The sequence below is a fragment of the Ochlerotatus camptorhynchus genome, unplaced genomic scaffold (genome assembly GCF_037179485.1).
Source record: "Ochlerotatus camptorhynchus isolate MF236.1 unplaced genomic scaffold, CSIRO-AGI_Acam_v1.1 ptg000054l, whole genome shotgun sequence".
Classification (NCBI taxonomy): Eukaryota; Metazoa; Arthropoda; class Insecta; order Diptera; family Culicidae; genus Ochlerotatus; species Ochlerotatus camptorhynchus.
Window position 1 is genome coordinate 998,109 of NW_027040544.1, and position 18,934 is coordinate 1,017,042.

Sequence of the window (18,934 nt, forward strand, 5' to 3'; positions counted from 1 at the left end):
TTACCACCAACTGACTGTTAAACATATTTGGTACCTCTATATATGCAATTAGATAAACATCAAAAGTCCATCCTTTTTTACATATTCTGCACAAAAGATAATTTCTGTCCCGCCCCATTCATAAAAAACGGAGGGAAATACTGTCAGGGGCGGGGATTAGAAAGTATTTTTTGTGCAGAATATGTAAAGAAGGAGGTGCGTCAGATGTTAACCCAAATGCATATACCGTGCATCTACTGTTTCCAATTGGATTCTTTACGGTTAGTGAGGTAAAGGCATATTCGTAATCTACATTAAACATGGAACCGAAATCCGAAATTTGATCAAAATTCGAGCACTGGAACTGTTTTAAATAAATACGATTACATTAGCAAATATCACCATCTTAGCGCCCCTCAGTGGGACCTTGTATGGGAGCGAGCTGTCAATTTGTTAGTTAAGTTTCAATTTAATTTAATAGTTGAATCCCCTAATTTTCAATTAATGTTGTACTAAGCACCTACCTCTTGGAAACCAAACGTTTAATTTGAGAAAAACCACAATATTCTAATGAAGTAATGAAATCGGGTTGTTAGCGGAATGCTAAATAAAACAGCAAAAAAAGGTTATCTTCCATTTAATTCCACTTAATTTTCGTGTCCATGACAGATACGTATTTCGACTACAATGTGCAGTCTTCATCAGTGTCATTCCCACTAAAGAACTCATCAACCCCCTTAAGTACTCATCCCCTAGGTAAAAAAGTCAAGATCATAGGTATAAAAATGAAACTACAATGTGTTGAATCGGAACCTCCCTAACTAATAAAAACCAAAGATTTAAGTAAGCTAAAGGAGAAAAATCTATACAACTTTTTAATAAGGAAAATTCCCAAAGGCTTGGTAGCCATCATAATGAAGTAATTAAAATTTTTTTTCTCAATATTCTACTTTGCAATCATTCTACGAAGTACATAATGATGATGCATGGTAATTTTATGTTAGGGTTGTCCTCCAAATTGGAGATCAAAGAGGTGTTTAAAACCCGTATGATCGTTATACCCCTTCCTCCCCTACTTCGTTGACATATGAACCAACATTTTGTTCAATATTTAAAGTACCGTCTTCTGACAGGTAAAACAACTGCCTGTTGCGTTATCATAAAATGCAATCTTCACATTCTTCTCTGCTTCAGAAACCTAACTTAAAACTTAAAACTAATGATGGAGCTACTGAAACAAATGAATGTATTTTTTGGAAATTGTTTTATCCCACAACATGCACGGCGTTTTTGTGTGCTATACTGAGGTGCCAATCAACAAAAATTGTGGGACAAAATAGTGTCAGTTCCTATTGTAGTCGATGTCTATGTCAAATTTAGCGTACATTGATCACACTTAAATAACTCAACATTGATCATCCCAAGGTAGTTATGTAGGGGAAATTCTGTCAATTCTTAACCATTGCATTAAATTTAAATACATTATCTCATGCGTAAGATGATCCGTTGTCTGATTATGCTAACATGAATTGTCGCAAGTTTTGAACCATAGCCGAAACATTGAAACACTTTAAAAAATTAAGATAAAGCATAATAATCAAAATGCATGACATACATCAATTTTGCGTAGTTCTACGTCATACTGCGATCGTGTCTAGGACACAACCATTTAGTTTTTTAATTTCGATTTCATTTTGAAAACCATATTCGAAGGACTTCAAGAACACCGGCAGAACCTTATCGTGCATTCGGATATAGAGGCGAAATAAATTAAATGCATTATGTCAAAACTAACTTTAATTGTTTTTTTACTCCCTGAAAAATTGGTGATAATCCGAGGGGGACGAAAGCAATCCATTCTCCATTTCATGGAACGAATTTCAATAAAACTTGAATCAAAATTTCGATTTATTTGACTAATTTTCATTTGTAATGAATAATAACCCGCGATTGCCGATATCATCCGATTTCATCCACTTTTCATCGATAAATGAATCAGAATTATCTAACTGTTCGTTCATATTATTTTAGTGTGTATAACTGTGTGACTGTCTGTCACTTTCTTAATCGAGCCTCAATTTGCTCATAACTAGTCAGAAACAGCAGCTGCGTTTTGATATTTTCTAAAATTTGTGCGAAAATAAATATGATTCTCAATAGTTCCATCGAACTCACCCACATTTTTTTTTTTACAGTGAAGATCCTCAATTCGGTCAATCGCAATTTCATGGAACTGCAGTTTGGCAATGAAGTTCTTGGTGAAGAAAACTTGTATATTATATTTGGTCACGCAATCATCACACTTGCCAGTTTCAGTCCACAGTTGAGTCCACATTAGTATTGAAATGGCATGGACATTACCAAGGACTAAATAATACCATAGAGGTAACTCTAAGACCAGAAGGTCCCGCAGAAACGAGCTCAACTTTTTGACTCAGCTCTGGTACTATCTTTGGTCCCAAGCTAATCGATGCACCTCTCGAAACATTGGATAATCCACGAACCCCTCATTTTATATGTCAAACTTTCATAGCGAATCAAAACAAACATAGTGTAGTACTGGGATTTTAACTAGAATGGGATACGTTAATCGATTTTCATGGGACCAATAGGCTAGTCAGGTAGTGAGCCAATTTAAAATCGTGATTTTCGAATTGATTATTGATAAAAACCCGTTCGCATTACAGCTTACATCACTTAATATAGGCAGTCTTGTAATGAGCACTCATACATAGGTTTTCCAGTGAATATTAGATGTATGAGTGCTCATTGCAAGACAGCGTATATCACGTGATATACGCTGTAATGTGAACTGGATTAGAGATGTAACAGATATCGTTTCTCAGTGTCATACCTAGCTTCTTTTACGGCCTATAAACCCCGATCGTGCCAACCCTTTCGAACCCTTACCCAACCATTCCCCGATTGATAAAGCTCACTCTGATACTCTCCGTAGGATGCTCTCAACCCATGCATTTCTTCCGTCAGATCTGGTCCTCCACTCCTCATCGAATTCGTTCAAAATCCAACCATCGACCATAATTCTTTTGATTTGATCCTCTTCTGCCTCCGACTTGAAAGACCTTCGTCCACATCTTTTTTTCTATTCCAATGAGACAATGTGTTTTTTTCAAATCTCTCCCTGTTTAAATGGACGACATAATGTGATTTCACACTCCGTCAATCCAAGAGGAAGAGGCGACAACTGGCGTCTTACTCTTTTATCGCTATCTCTATATTTCTCTATCTCTCTCGCACTTCAAATCGGCCAATCATGAGCTGGTTCGCGTTTGACAGAAAAGTGGTTGGTTTTCGCCCCGTATTGTCTTTTCTTCCTCTTAGCGAAATTTTCCTGATGAAAAAAAATCACTGACACAATCACACTTTAGCTATCTCTATTGAATCACGAAGGGACGATCCTTCTTCGTCGTCCTCAAAATATCGTTATCTGTCATGTTATAGTTAGAGATGTGATTCGATATGTTAGAGATGTGAGCGATAAAAAACGATAATATTCATTTTAGAGATTTGAGGGCGAGTATCTTGGATAAATTGGATTTATTCAGATACAAATCAATTTATCAAAATAAACATAAGTTTTTGATACAATTTGAATATAACAAGGAATTTCGTCCCCATTGTGATAATCGTATAAAAACTCGAATTTTGAGAATTTTGAATGACACCCTTTAAATATCGCATGATGGGTTTCGGGTCGCTTCACGTCAAACTGGACGAGGGAACCCAGAAAATATGCGGTATGGCCAATATGGTCTATGATTGAACCTATTTCCATCATTTTCATCAATTCAATGTCTGTTTCATACTCATTACTCTAAAAACTGAAAATTCATAATTGTGAATAATTTAAAAAATCGCATTTATTAGAGTTTCCTCAATAAAAACAATGCCTAATTATAGAAATATGTGGTTTATGTTTCTATTCCCATCCTTAAGTACGTAGCAAACTTAGTGGAGGTACTGCAATTTCTTTTAAATGATTTGATTTGGCATCATATACGATTTGAAATAATATGTTCATTTTAACACTCCTTACAATCTAATTCAAATTAATTTGTGATACAGTACGATACAAAGTCAGAAATTTGCATTCTATGCGATTAATTGCATTCTTATAGGAGAAGTTGAATTAATATGTTTTATGTTTGCGCTTCTTTCAGTACATTGTTATACGACTTCTGGTTATCTGGGTAGATTTCATTTGCCCTATCCATCATGACATAATTTGAATTAGTGATCAGCTAAGGTTTGTGCTTTCAAATTTCAACGTGGATACTCATAACAATTTCAAATTAAACTAATTCATCAAACCTATCATTCCTCACATGAGCGAACATAAAACATCTCATCCATTATTAGGATAACACCACACCCACCCCTACTACCATCCCTTAGCCGGTGTGAAACATGGTGGTCATCATCGTTTAGCCTGTTCTGTTAGCATATAAGCGTTTCAGTAAAATTTCTATCTTGTTCGTCCGCCAATTTGTTTGGAGGATGCGGGGTAACGGAAACGAGCTGCTGAAGTTTTATTAAATTCCTGACTAGATCCCGTATCTAATTTTCATGGTGCAATCCATCTTGCTGCACTGTCGTCGTCACTGTCCATTCGTTATTCAGAACAACCAGTCCTCTCTAGCGTGGACCGGACGGCTGCGATGGCTCGGCCGGAGGGGAAGTTTTCCTGTACGAACAGATTGTTTTCCCATAACTTCTTCGCTGCTGCTGGTTCTTCCGTCTGCCTCTGGATGGGTGAGCATTTTTAACAAGGGACATAAACGACTACTGCTGCTGCTGCTGCTCCTGCTGCTGCGAACATGTACACCCAAATGTGCATCCCATATGAAATAAGTTTCCTAACTTGCACCGCAGCTTCTCGCCCTGTACCTCAAAGTACAAGAATATCATTCATTCCATATCTCATGCTATTCCGTAATATTAATCCTTCCAACCGTTCCGGAATCTGGGGAAAGCATAGCCTGATATGAACAACCTTCTCATGTTGGCTGGAATTGCTGAGTGCAGAATCCTGGATCGTACAACCGAAATACGTTTCACATCAAAATTGTTTCTTCACCGGTGAAAAACGCGAACCGCTTTGGTAGAACACACATGGACATATTTTTTTTTCGGCCAAACTTCTGTGCGCTTTCGCTCACATTTCAGCATTTATAAAATTGAAACATTATTTCCTCTGTCGGAGGACCGAGCCGCCCAGCTGAGAGCCGTCGAAAAGAGCTGCTGCAGTTGGAAATGTGGGTGGCAGTAAGCAATCGTGGTCGGCGGCATGCAATACTCCTAGCACGTATTGGGACGTATGTAGCTGGTCATGGAGGTTGGTAACGCAAATTTATTCTTTTTTCCCCACTGTGGATGGCAAAGGGAAAAATATGATTCAGCCAGATGTCGATGTTGAAAACTAATTTCTAGCTCGATAGCACTGGTTTTCCGTCATATGAGTGCATCCATGGGACTCGCTACTCTCTCTTTCTCTGGTGCTTTATTTAGCGCTATGAATTCATGCGAATCGAATATGAGTCGTAATGGTTTTTAATAAAAGTGATATTCATATTTGAAGTTGTCGACGTCGACAGCCCTTTGGCAAACTCTTCGCAGTGAGAGAAAAAAAGCAATATTGCTCGATGGTAGACGGATGCAATTGTTGGAGAACAAAAGCTGAAAATAATTACCGTTATTGCAATGAACTTTTGGTGGAATGTGCAATTTTTAAGCTCTGATGGATTTCATTTTACAAATGGTCAGATTGTTACAGGATTGTAATTATTCGAATTTCTGATTACTCTAGGTCACTGAGTGGTATTAAAATATCAGTGGCCAATTTTGCTATCCGTCCCGACAATTGGCAATCGAAAGTAACCGATTGTGATGAACGTATGAACTATGTTAATGATGATGATTTTTACAATTTTGCTCTGCGAGGTAAAGTAGGAAAATGTTAAATCTAATTATTTACATAGCTTGCGAACCCCCACTAAGTTAGAAGCACATAAAAAAACGCGATGTAGCGCGAGCTTGACTGCACGGCAGGGGATCATTGAGAATCTTTATGGTGCATCGTAAATGTGTAAATCCTCGTAGATGAGTATACTTCTTTACACTTAAATGGACCGTGGTAAAATGCTTTTTTTCACGATGACAAGAATTGGGAAACAATCATAACGAAACTACATAGCAGCTAATAGACGCCATTAAGCAAGATTTTTTTTTTAACTCTTTATTTGTTCCAAATTCAAAATAAATTACATTTCATTTTTTTAACCTAGGTGCTCCAGTTACTGCAGTAACGTACCAGCCTTAATTGTTATGATATATATCTAAGTGTTTTTACATTGTTCATGTCTTGGCAATTAAGTATTTTAAACAGGTTTTTTAACCCGCATGTCAGTATAACAATTGATATCTTTAAACTAAAAACTAAAACTAAATCTTATCTAAGTATAAAGGGAATTAATCGTTGCAATTGAGGATTGCAACGATTTTTGCCTGAAATTATTCATTATTTTGTTGGACATTTGTTCTAAAGTCTCAACATTCGAAATTCTATGTACCTCGGTAGTACTGTACCAGGGAGGCAACTTCAAAATCATTTTCAGAACTTTGTTCTGAATCCTTTGAAGTGCTTTTTTCCTGGTAGTGCAACAACTAGACCATATTGGCACAGCGTAAAGCATGGCAGGTCTAAAAACTTGTTTAAATATTAGAAGTTTATTCGTCAGGCAAAGTTTGGATTTCCTGTTTATAAGAGGATACAAACATTTAATATATTTGTTACATTTAGCTTGAATGCCCTCAATGTGATCTTTAAAAGTTATTTTTTGGTCAAGTATTAATCCAAGATATTTCACTTGGTTTGACCAGGAAATTGGAACTCTGTTCATAGTGACTATGTGACTACTACTAGGTTTCAAAAACGAACCTCTAGGCTTATGTGGAAATATTATAAGTTGAGTTTTGGAAGCGTTGGGAGAAATCTTCCATTTTTGTAAATAAGAAAAGAAAATATCTAAACTTGTCTGCAGTCTGCTGCAAATAACACGAAGACTTCTTCCTTTAGCGGAAATACCTGTGTCATCAGCGAACAAAGATTTGTGGCAACCCTGAGGCAAATCAGGGAGGTCCGAAGTGAAAATGTTATACAATATAGGCCCAAGAATGCTACCCTGAGGAACTCCTGCTCTAACAGGTAGTAGATTTGGAATTTTGATAATTTACCTGCAGAGTTCTGTCAGTTAAATAATTCTGAACTAATTTCATAATATAAAGTGGAAAATTAAACTTTTTCAATTTAGCAATCAAACCTTCATGCCAAACACTGTCGAATGCTTTTTCTATGTCTAGAAGAGCAACTCCAGTTGAGGGGCCTTCCGATTTGTTTGAACGAATTAAATTGGTAACTCTTAAGAGTTGATGAGTAGTTGAATGCCCATGGCGAAATCCAAACTGCTCATCTGCAAAAATTGAGTTCTTATTGATGTGAAGCATCATTCTATTCAAAATTATCTTTTCGAAAAGTTTACTTACTGAAGAAAGCAAACTTATTGGACGGTAGCTAGAAGCTTCAGCTGGATATTTATCCGGCTTCAAAATTGGAACAACTTTTGCATTTTTCCATTTATCAGGAAAGTATGCCAAATGGAAACATCTGTTAAACAATTTTACCAAGAAAGACAAGGTACTCTCTGGGAGTTTTTTGATGAGGATATAGAAAATTCCATCATCACCTGGAGCTTTTATATTTTGAAACTTTTTAGTTATAGACCTTACTTCGTCCAAATCAGTCCCCCAGGAATCATCAAAAATATTTTCCCGAGAGAAAATATTCAGATAATCCCGAGCAACCTGATTCTCAATAGGACTAGTAAGACCCAAACTGAAATTATGGGAACTCTCGAATTGCTTAGCAAGTTTCTGAGCTTTTTCCAAATTTGTGATCAAAATTTTACCACCTTCTTTAAGCGCTGGAATAGGCTTTTGAGGTTTTTTCAAAATTTTTGTGAGTTTCCAAAAGGGTTTGGAACTCGGGTCTAATTTAGAAATATTATTTTCAAAAGTTTTGTTCCTCAGCGCAGAGAATCGCTTTTTAATTTGTTTTTGCAAATCCCGCCAGATAACCTTCATGGCAGAATCGCGTGTTCTTTGATATTGTCTCCTACGGACATTTTTAAGACGGATCAAGAGCTGAAGATCGTCGTCTATTATAATTGAATCGAATTTAACCTCGCATTTTGGTACTGAGGCAGCTCTTGCTGCAACTATAGAAGTAGTCAGAGATTCAAGAGCATAATTAATTTCATCTTTGGTTTGCAAAGAAATGTTTGGATCGAAGTTATATTCCATAAATGTTCGATACTGCTCCCAATCAGCTCTATGGTAATTGAAAGTAGAGCTGTTGGGATTAAAAATTATTTCTTGGGATATTTCAAAAGTTACTGGAAGGTGATCAGAACCGAAGTCAGCATGGGTAACCAATTGGCTACAAAGTTTACATGAATCAGTTAAGACCAAATCAATAGTTGAGGGATTTCTTGCAGAAGAAAAGCATGTTGGGCTGTTTGGATATTGAATAGTGTAATAACCTGCAGAACAATCATCAAACAGAATATTACCATTGGAATTGCTTTGAGCATTATTCCATGAGCGGTGTTTTGCATTAAAATCACCAATAATGAAGAATTTAGACCTATGACGGGTAAGTTTCTGAAGGTCACCCTTGAGAAAATTCTTTTGCTGGCCTACGCATTGGAATGGCAAATAGGCAGCTATAAACGTAAGTTGTCCAAATTTTGTTTCAACAGAAACTCCCAAAGTTTCAAATGAAGAAAGAATTTTATGTTTGATTCGTCTATGAACAATGATGGCAACGCCACCACAGGGTCCATCAAGACGATCATTTCTATAAATTAAATAATTTGAGTCCTTCTTAACTTTATGGTCAGGTTTAAGGAACGTTTCAGTTATAACGGCAATATGCACGTTATGAACTCTCAAAAAGTTAAATAGCTCGTCTTCATTATCTTTAAGAGATCGAGCATTCCAATTTACAATATTTAATGCTTTAAAATCCATTACTGAATTTTAAAGTCATGACAATATTATTTGCAAATTTTACTCCAGTTTGAATAGCATCAAACATGGAGTTAGATTTAAGCATATCAGAAATCATGTCAATTAATGATTTCTGTAAAAATTCCATTTTAGGGGCAGTAATGCTTCCTAAGTCAAAATTATCAAAATTTCCGTTAGAATTACTTTGGTTAGTATTTTAGCAATAGCAGCATAGGTAGCTCCATTTACTCGCTGAACATTGTTAGCAGCGATGGGAGTAGGTATAGATGAAAAATTTGAAGCAGGGGTGATATTTGTACCTACGGGTACGAATGTAGAATTTGTTCCTCGCTGACCGTTGTTAACAGCAAAGTAATTCTTACCTGTTCGGAAACGTGGAGCGTTTCCTACCTGTCGCTTAGAACGAGATTGTAGGATCGCTTTGCGAGTCTTACATTCCCAAAAATTGGATTTGTGGTTTTCACCACAATTTGAACATTTAAATTTCTTAGGATCTTCCTTCACAGGACAGTCGTCCTTTGCGTGAGAGGAATCACCACAATTCATGCATTTAGCTGGCATGTAGCAATTTTTATTTCCGTGACCCCATCCCTGGCACTTACGGCACTGAGTGAGGTTTTGAAAATTTCCTCCAGTCTTCTTGAAGTGTTCCCACTTCACTCGGACATGGAGCATAAGGCTAGCTTTTTCTAAGGCCTTAAGATTGCTTAGTTCACTAGACTTGAAGTGAACTAAATAAAAATCATTAGAAATCCCGTTGCGCGAATCGCCAGGCCGGGATTTCGTTTTCATTTTGATTACTTGGAGTGACACAACTCCAAGTAATTTTGCCAGTTCATCTTTGATCTGATCCAGGGATTCACCACTAGGCAGTCCTTTCATGACAACCTTGAAAACACGTTCAGTTTTGGTGTCGTAAGTAAAAAATTTGTGCTGCTTCTCAGTAAGATACTTGAGAAGACATTTAAATCCGTCCAAAGTTTAGCTAATACACGGCATTCACCCCGATTTCCAATTTGTAGTGAATACTTAACTTTCACGAAGCTCAAAACTTCCATGCGAAGAGCATGGAAATCGGAAGTGGTTATCACAATAGGGGGAATCTTTTCCTTCTTGGCATTAAGCCGGGAAAGTTTACTTGAATTTTTCTTACATGATGGATCATTCTCATCATCCATGAGCAAATCAAATTGATTACTCAAATTAATTTCATCAAAAGGGGGATCAAGAGTTTGCCCCTTTCTTTTGCGCTTAGGCGCCATGTCGGCAGTGAATTTTTATCCAAATCGACTTCCAATCGATTCTGAAGGATCGAAGAGGAATTTTCCAAATTGATTTCCAAGAAGGATTACCTCGGGTAGGGTCCAAACAAGGATCGAAGAGGAATAAGAGTTGAACAAGGTAGAGCACTGAAAAGTGCTGTTTAAATTTGTTGTAGCTTTAGGTAGTAGTAACACTTCCTTCGCAAAAAGCAAAGAGACCACGATGCGGACTGATTTTCCCCAATCTTCCCGAACTTCTATGGACTGCCCTGAAGTTTTTGGTGCTTCCCTGAAGTTGTCTTGATGTTCTAATGGTTCAGAAATTATCCTGTTTTCAATGTAACTTTCCAGATGATCCTGCAATGTTTCTGAAATTTTCGGAACTTTCCCCAAAATGTTCTCAAATTTTCCACAAGTTTCATAATGTTTCCAAAATTTTCATGAGCCTCTCGGAACTGTGCGGATGTTTTCCTTTTAAGTTCTAAAAATTGACATTAAAGTAAATGAATTGCCCTGTGTATCTCCGATCGTTCCACATTTTCTCGAAGCTTCCCTGAAGTTCTCTTAAATCTCCTGAATTTATTGGTTCTTCTTCTTTTAGGCTTTTTGCACTTATTTAGCGATCGTTTCTGGCTCTCTGCTTAGTGTTTTAGATGCATTTTCACAGTTATTTATTGAAAGCTTTTTACACACTTAGAAAAAATCACAGACTTCGGTAATTTATTTACCGAATTCCCAACAGCTGAACGGTCGGTAATGTTTTCGGCAGTCGAGAACATTACCGAAAAATCTGTAAACTGGATCAGCAAAATTAGCAGTTAAATTTATCGAACGATCGCATTGAATTGCTTGATTTGTAGTCGACTTTATCGGAGAACTGTAATTTTGAGGACGATATGCAAATCGAAAATAACCGAGAGATCTGTATTTTTTTTAAAAAGGTAACCGACTCAACTGTTATTTGCTTTAATATTGTTTCAAGGTGGCGGTCACTGCAACCCATGGACAAATTTGGCTGCAGTCGTGATCAATGTGTTGTGTTGCAAATTGCTCCACCAATGAACAAAAACAAGTTTTGTCGGAAGGATTCGGCGCTACACTGAACACAGGGAAACATTGGATGAAGATTCCAAATGCTGTCTTCAGATCGTCACCAACGGGAATGGAACTTGCTCTGACAGAAAAAAAACAGGCAACAACATCGGCCATCTGTAATCGGTATTTATTTAGATAAAGAAAGTTAATTTCTTACGGAAAATATCTACGATTTGCTCATCTTGGTGTTTCGTAACAGCCTTGATAATTTCACCTTTTTATTTTTCACAAACACGAACGCTTTCGAAGTCGATCGAAAATCACAATATGCTGGATTTGACGTTTACCGAGACCGTTACCGAACTCCTTAATGGAATGCTTTGGTTACCGAAACTTCAGTAAAATGTTTCGCCGAAGTCAGCTATGAACCTGATTTTCAGACCTGCCGGTAAAATTTTTTACCGTTTTTGTTTAATTAAAATGCAATTACCGAAATTCGGGTATTTTATTTATAGTTTTCAGCAATAAAGTGAGAAAATACCACAAAATCTGTAATTTTTTTTTATCGAACTCAGGGTCTCTGTTTAAGTGTTTTGGCCAGCCAAAGCATGCATTTGTATATTATGTGACAAGCACAATTGTATTCTATGCCCAACCTAATGCTTTCTACAGTAGTTTAAAGTTTCTGTAGTATTTTGTTAAGCCCTCTGGAGTTCTCTGGACTTTCCTACAATTCCCTGAACTTCTATGGATTTTTTCAGAAGTTACTGGAACTTTTTTTTGAATTTATCGGTACTTACCCTTAAAGATCTTTAAACTTTCCAGAAAGTATGACCTTTCCCGATATTTCGGAACGTACCTGAAATTATTGGACTCACTCTTAGGATCTCTGAAAATCCCTAAAAAAAACTCAAAACCTAGCTTCTCTGAGAAAGGCTTGTAACTTCTATAAATTTTCAAAAAAAAATCTTAAGTTCTCTATTTTTTGAAATTCTATTAATTTCACTGCAGCTCTCTGGATATCTCTGAAGTTTACAGAACTTATTAAAAGATCCCTGAAGCTAATGGAACTGCTTGAACCTTCTTTCATCATCATCATCATCATCATCATCATCATCATCTTCTTCTTCTTCTTCTTCTTCTTCTTCTTCTTCTTCTTATTCTTCTTCTTCTTCTTCTTCTTAGTATTTAAAGCTTATTGCTTATCGCATATTAGCTTATTGCGAGCTCTCAACTTAGTGTTCTGGATGCACTTCCACAGTTATTAATTAAGAGCTTTCGATGCCTGTACCATTTTTGGATTATTATAATTGTGTGGCAATTACAAACATACTCTATGCCCAAGTTAGTCGAGATATTTTCCAAAAATTTCAAGGCCGGACGGGTAATCGAACCCAGCCACCTCCAGCATGATTTGCGCCTTTACTGACTGTGATAAGAGAGGCTTTAGCCTTCCTACGGTGTTCAAGAAAGTTTTGCCAAATCCGGGTCGATATGACCCGAACACCTTAAGGGTCATATTGACGCGGATTTGAGCCAAAAATTTCAGAGGCATTTTCTTAAAAAAATCATATTCTTTGCACATACCACTCAGAATTGGTGTCGGAATCATCAACACGGCCATTTTTGTACGGGTTTGTTTTTCATTAAAAAAAAAAACTGTATGCGTTGTAACTTGCAATCAAAATGTACAACACTGCCTATGTGTACAGTCCATGGAAACATACCCAAGTAACCACCAATTAGGTAGCCTATTCGGTAACCACGGAATAAGAATCAGAAGGCCCGGAATAGGTTACGGAAACATCGTAAATGTGGCCAATATATTATTTTTATAGCATCAAGCCGTGCGACACCTCAGAATTTCCAAATTTCATGAAGAATTTATCAGAGACCCAGACAGAAGCAACATTGGTCATCCGGTGATCTCGGAACAGGTTCCAGGAACCCTGGAAAGTTCGCCAATTTATAATTTTCATAAGACCAATTCGTGCGATTGAGGTGTCGCACGAATTGATCTTATGAAAATTATAAATTTGCTAAATATCATACAAAAAATCATCAGAGACTATGTGTACTGCATAAATCTACATTGGCCACCATTGGTGGTCGCAAAACAGGTTCATCAGATGCCATGTCAACATGTCCGGGCAACATTGGCCTTCCAGTGATCTCGGAACAGGTTCCAGGAACCCCGGAGAGAGGGTTAATTTTTTAATTTTCTTAGAACCAATTCCTACGGCACCTCAAAATTCACATAATTTCAAGAAGAACTCATCAGAGGTTTTTCCAACATATCCGGGGCAACATTGGTCAGCGGTGGTTTAGGAACTAGGGGGTCAATCTATTTTTTTTTTCATTAAACAAAATCGTGTGACACTTCAAAATTCGCAGAATTTCATGAATAATTCATCAGTGGCTATGTCAACTGTCTAAAGCAACATTGATCCCGGAACAGATTCCGGAGGCACCGTAAATGCAGACAATTTATAATTTTCCTGGAAGCCGAGCAGCACATCAAAATTTGCAGGATGTCATGAAGAATGCATCGAAGGCCTTGTCAACATGTCCGGAGCAAAATTGGCCAACTTTTGTCTTAAACAGTTTCCGGAAGTCCAGAAAGGGGGCAAATTTAAAATGTTTATAGAATCAAGACGTGCGTTGCATCAAAATTCGCATAATTTCATGAAGTATTCATCAGAGATGCTTGTAAGCTATGGAAGTAAGTGAGCCAGGTATGCATTTTGCACGAAATCCAATACTAAATATTCGATTGAGTGCAAGAAGTACAACAAATATATTTTCAAAGCACATTCCAAAATATTCTGTTTGGATTAAATTCCTTAACCGAACAAATCTTGATCCAAAAGGATGTGGGTTTATGGTTGGTGAAATATTGAACTGGTTTTTATTTTATTTTTTGTATTGATTTATTTCTTTTGGTTCTATTAAATAAGATTTTAAATAAGATTTGTTTCAAGGGTATAAGTAATTCTCTTTATTTAAAGCAAGACAAAAAACTCATGCTTTGATGTGTGCTCCAAGAAATTTTGGAATTGCTGAGGTCTCACACGGATTGGTTTTATGAAAATTATGAATTGGCTCCTTTCTGGGGTTTCTGCAATCTGTTCCAAGACAACCGATGGCCTATGTTTTTTTAACTAGGCTCAGTCGTGTGTAACACTTTGCGGAGCAAAAAATCAGTAATTTTTGAATTTGAAGAAAGGATAGTGTATTTGCTCATTTTTCTATGCGTTTCCTCGAGCGCAGGCTGTCTGTCACTTGTATTCAAGCAAAGTTGCCAGTCTTCTTGATATGTTGTCTTCAGTTTAAGGGTGATTTAGACGATTTTAGGTCATTTTTAGGGCTACAAAATGGTGAGTTGACAACCTGGAAGGAACGGAATACCTAGCCCTGTTCCTCAAAAGTTCCTACTTCACGCCTCCCCGAGTCATATGATAACAAAAGACTACCAGCTGAAACATGGACAGAGCTGGGTGGCGTAGCTTGGGAAATGTTGCCAGTCCAGCAATAGCAAAGTGAAGAGGTGCGACGTGAACACTGGCGCGGTAACCATAGTACGGTGATAGAGGAAATGCTTCACCAAACCCGAGCGTCTGTTCACCATGGAGGGGCGGCTCATAACGGCGTCTATTCTCCATGTTAGGAGCGGCTGATCACCATCCTAGTGCCAGCGTGGGACTCTAAACAGAGCTGTGCACGATGGTTCCCAACAAGCCGCCCTGGAAAAACATAAAGTTGCAAATACTGAAGAAAGATACGACTTCTTCGGACAGCAGAGGACAACAAGGCCTTAGCCTGATTGGTAAGGTAAGGTAAGGTCATTTTATGCAGTAATTGTTGCTTGGTGATCTTCAGGTCTTTTTAGCTTCCAAAGAAGGCCTAGGCATTGTAAAACAGTAATCGACAGCAACCAGTAGTACCTCTCGATGTGTATCACGCGACCGTCAGTATACTCGAAAGCAGCTATTGTTAGGTCTGCTTTGTTCGTCTTCTGCAGTTTGTTCGGTCGATCTTATTGGTGTAGACCTAGGTAACAAAAATTTCGCGTTTAGTGTATACGATTTGTGTTCCTTTCTCCAATTTAGGTGGATAATATCTTTAATAACAAAGCGTTACACCTCTAAATTTGAGCCACATACTCTGCTGTTACCCATTCAACCATAATCCTACCAATTTATCCTCAACGCCTAGTCACCGATATCAATTGGATGTAAAGCAGAACACACCAACGAGCTCCTAAACGGTACTACAGAAAATACACACACACACATTCCACCGAGCTCATTGCGCCGTAAACGACAATTTGATTACCGTGAAAATTAGCACCGAATAGTCGAACCCAGGTGGGAGTAAACAGCGGAAATCCCCGAGCGGGCAGAAAAGAGTGAACAGAATAAAAATAAAAACACCGATCGCAAGTAAAAGCAACACACGAAAAGAAATTGTCCTTTCGCTAATAAAACTAAACTACATGATAGCGAAAACGCCACGCCGTTAACACCGGGCTAATAAAATATCCTATTTATAGGTCGGGTCGGTTGGTAATAAAACCGATGCCACCGCTGTCCTTTGATTCCCGCCGCGGACTGGCTGTGAGAACAACAACCGGACGGAGCTCGTGTGTGAGCCTCTGGTCGATGCTTGCCACCTCGTAGAAGTCGACATGGCATGGTCGCAGTGTAGTGCCGTCATCGTCGTCCTCGTCGGCGACGTCGGTAGAAAGTGTTAAAAAGCATAACAAAGTTAGCCAAAGGAGGAAATGCTTTCGAGCCGGAATTGAGGGGGAGCATGGGGTCGGAGCGGGTGGAAAGTTAACGAGCTGGTTGAAAGAGATGATGAAAGGCAATCTGTGAAAAGCCGAGCACCAATGATGGCATGGAATCGAGATTGCTGGGTAAACACTACTGGCGCACCCTGCCACTGCTCCGGTAGGCAGGAATCGGAAGAAAGTGGAACCGGTAATAACGATAAATATTAACAGTGTGAATGAGAGCAGAACAAATAATAAAGGCTATTAAGTGGAATCTAGTTTTCGAGCTAAGCTTTGTTTGGCTCCGGAGCGCTAGAATGGTTTTATGAGACATTGTTGATAAGTGGATTACCGGTTCCGGTGATAATTTCTATAAGTTTCCTGAACTTTAATCGAGATGATTTGGACTCACTCATAAGTGATTTCAAGTTTCTGGGATTGTCCAGGGGCCCAAGAAATTTTCCCCTTCTTCCAAATTTGTTAGCTGGACGGTAATCTTTTGTACTGATACCTATTTAACAATTATGTCGATGCATGCTCATTACAGCTGTTGCTAAAGAAAGATTCATTATATGCAGCCATGAATATAAGTAGGTATACGTAAAACACGATTGGGTGAAAACGAATCAGTACTTGCAAATACGGTGCTTGCTTGTTGCATATTTTCTTGTTAATTAATAATGATCACATCTTTCTCACGCGTGTTATTATGGGCATGGTTTACGGAAGTTTTCCATCGTACTTTATGTTACATCACTTCTCATTTTCTAGACCACACAGTGAGAAGTGGTTTTTACTTTTCAACCCAAAATAGGAAAACAAAATGCAAGTCTTTTGTCTGAAACGTTGCACCCAAAACACGCAACTAAACTGATTGTTTACGTTCTCTTAATAACTCAATTCATACATTGCGACGCTCGAAGCCCTAATTCCACCTTCCCAAAAGTAAGAGTCAACACTCACCTGCGGTGGATAGTGATCGGGCAGGATGTGCAACGCCTCCCGGTACACGGCCAGTGCCCGCTGGAGTTTTCCTTGGTCCGCGTACAGGTTGCCCAGCTGTAGCAGGGCACTGATCCGGGCGTTGTCATGGGCTGCCCGATCACGCAATCCAACTCCGTCCAGCTTGGATCCCTCACGCAGCACACTGGCCGCTTCCTGGCAACGACCGAGCGCCACCAGCGATGTCCCCAGGTTGAGATAGGCCACTAGAAATAGATGAAACAAACGGAAACCACAAGAATTAGGTCACGTGAAGCGACGCTGCTGGGCGGCTGTTACGTAAATGATAAGAGCATTAAAAAAAGACAGAAGCGCAAATTACTTTCGGTTTTACGTGAACGATAAGCCTTTTAATCCAGTTGGGTCCTTTTTTTCCCCGGCCAAAGAGTAAGCGGAACAGGGGTTCCACCCTCCTTCAATCCCATCATCGTGCACTGTGAAGGCTGAAGTATTTTGCAAGAAGGCAATAAGAGTGCCGCTTCAGCTATAAGGAGGTCGGGGCTGCCGTCGTCGTCGTTGCCGTCGCTGTCGTTTGTCGTCGTTCGTCGTAGATGTGAGCAAAGACGTAATCCAGCACAGATAATTGGACTGCACTTTATGCCTCTCACGTTGCTTTCGCTAAAAGTTTCCTTTCCATCGCCGGTGACAACCTGCAACCCAACCACCACTGGCTAAAGGTATAGACTATAGTGTGTGCTAAGGTGGTGGGGAAGCCGGTCCAAGTCCATCTCATAATCGGACAAACGTGTAAAAAGCAAAATAGCATCATAGAGTTGCGCTTCCTGGTCTCTTGGGGTGGGACAGGCAACAGGAGGATGATGGTTACATAAAGCGTACTGAGAGGTTGCGGTGAATGTTTCTACTTCAAAAGCTGAGAGGGGAGGGCAAGCAAAAAAGTGAAAACCTTTTAACGTGATTTTTTATGATGAGAGGAACTATAAAGAAATATCCACTCTGATGTCCTGATGGGACTCATTTTGCCCGATGCGCGTGTTTGTATCATTTCAGGAAGCACAGGGAGAAATGCTTTTCGTTCGCTGATGGATTTGGTCACATTTGATGTGTTTAATAAGGGGTAGTCACCACTTTGAGTGACGATTATGTTACATAGTGTCTGAAAAGTATACTATAGTAGCGGTACAATTTTCCCTTGAGAAATGCCGAGTTATTTGGCTTATAAGAGTTTTTTGAGTGAGGACTGAGAAAGCTGTTAAAACATGGATTTCCATCCTCTGTGTCACAGTCAGGATTTCTCTCTGTGGGGGAGGGGGATGGGGGAGGCGTTTGTATTTCTTTTATAAAAAAACAGTTTTTGCTAATTTCTCCATAAATCTTATTCCTCAATTACATGGAAACTTGTTTGATTTTTTTGGTAAACATATTAAAAAAGGCATGCTAATTATACAGGGTGATTCAAAATAACGGTCACTGATTTCACAAATATGCCATTTTCAACGGGTAAAATTTGCATATGTTCAAGTATTTTGGTTTAAAAGTGTGTATAAACATCAGCTTGTATTGTAGGATTTGAAATTTCATTCGGTTTCAATTTCAATCAGCCATGGCCGTGAAAATGGAGCATGTCATAAATCTGCATAAATTCGTGTGTTATCTTTTAGAAACTGAGATTTCTTCGAAAGAATGAAACGTTTATTTTTCGCATCATTGTAGAATTAAAAACAAACCATGAGAAGAAATCCGTTCGATATCAGAGCTTAAGCGTATCGCCAGGACTTCAAAAGTGCTGGAACTAAAACGTGCGAGCCAACTGTGG

General features: G+C 38.5%; 1 protein-coding gene across 1 annotated transcript in view; it reads right to left on the bottom strand.

Annotated features, from left to right (window-relative positions):
- Tmtc2 (Transmembrane O-mannosyltransferase targeting cadherins 2) overlaps nucleotides 1-18,934 on the bottom strand; it is a 410,563-nt gene that overhangs the window by 35,934 nt on the left and 355,695 nt on the right. The window contains exon 5 of the mRNA XM_065239258.1: nucleotides 17,122-17,366. Within this exon, the coding sequence (XP_065095330.1) occupies nucleotides 17,122-17,366 (245 nt within the window). The remainder of the gene's footprint in view (nucleotides 1-17,121; nucleotides 17,367-18,934) is intronic.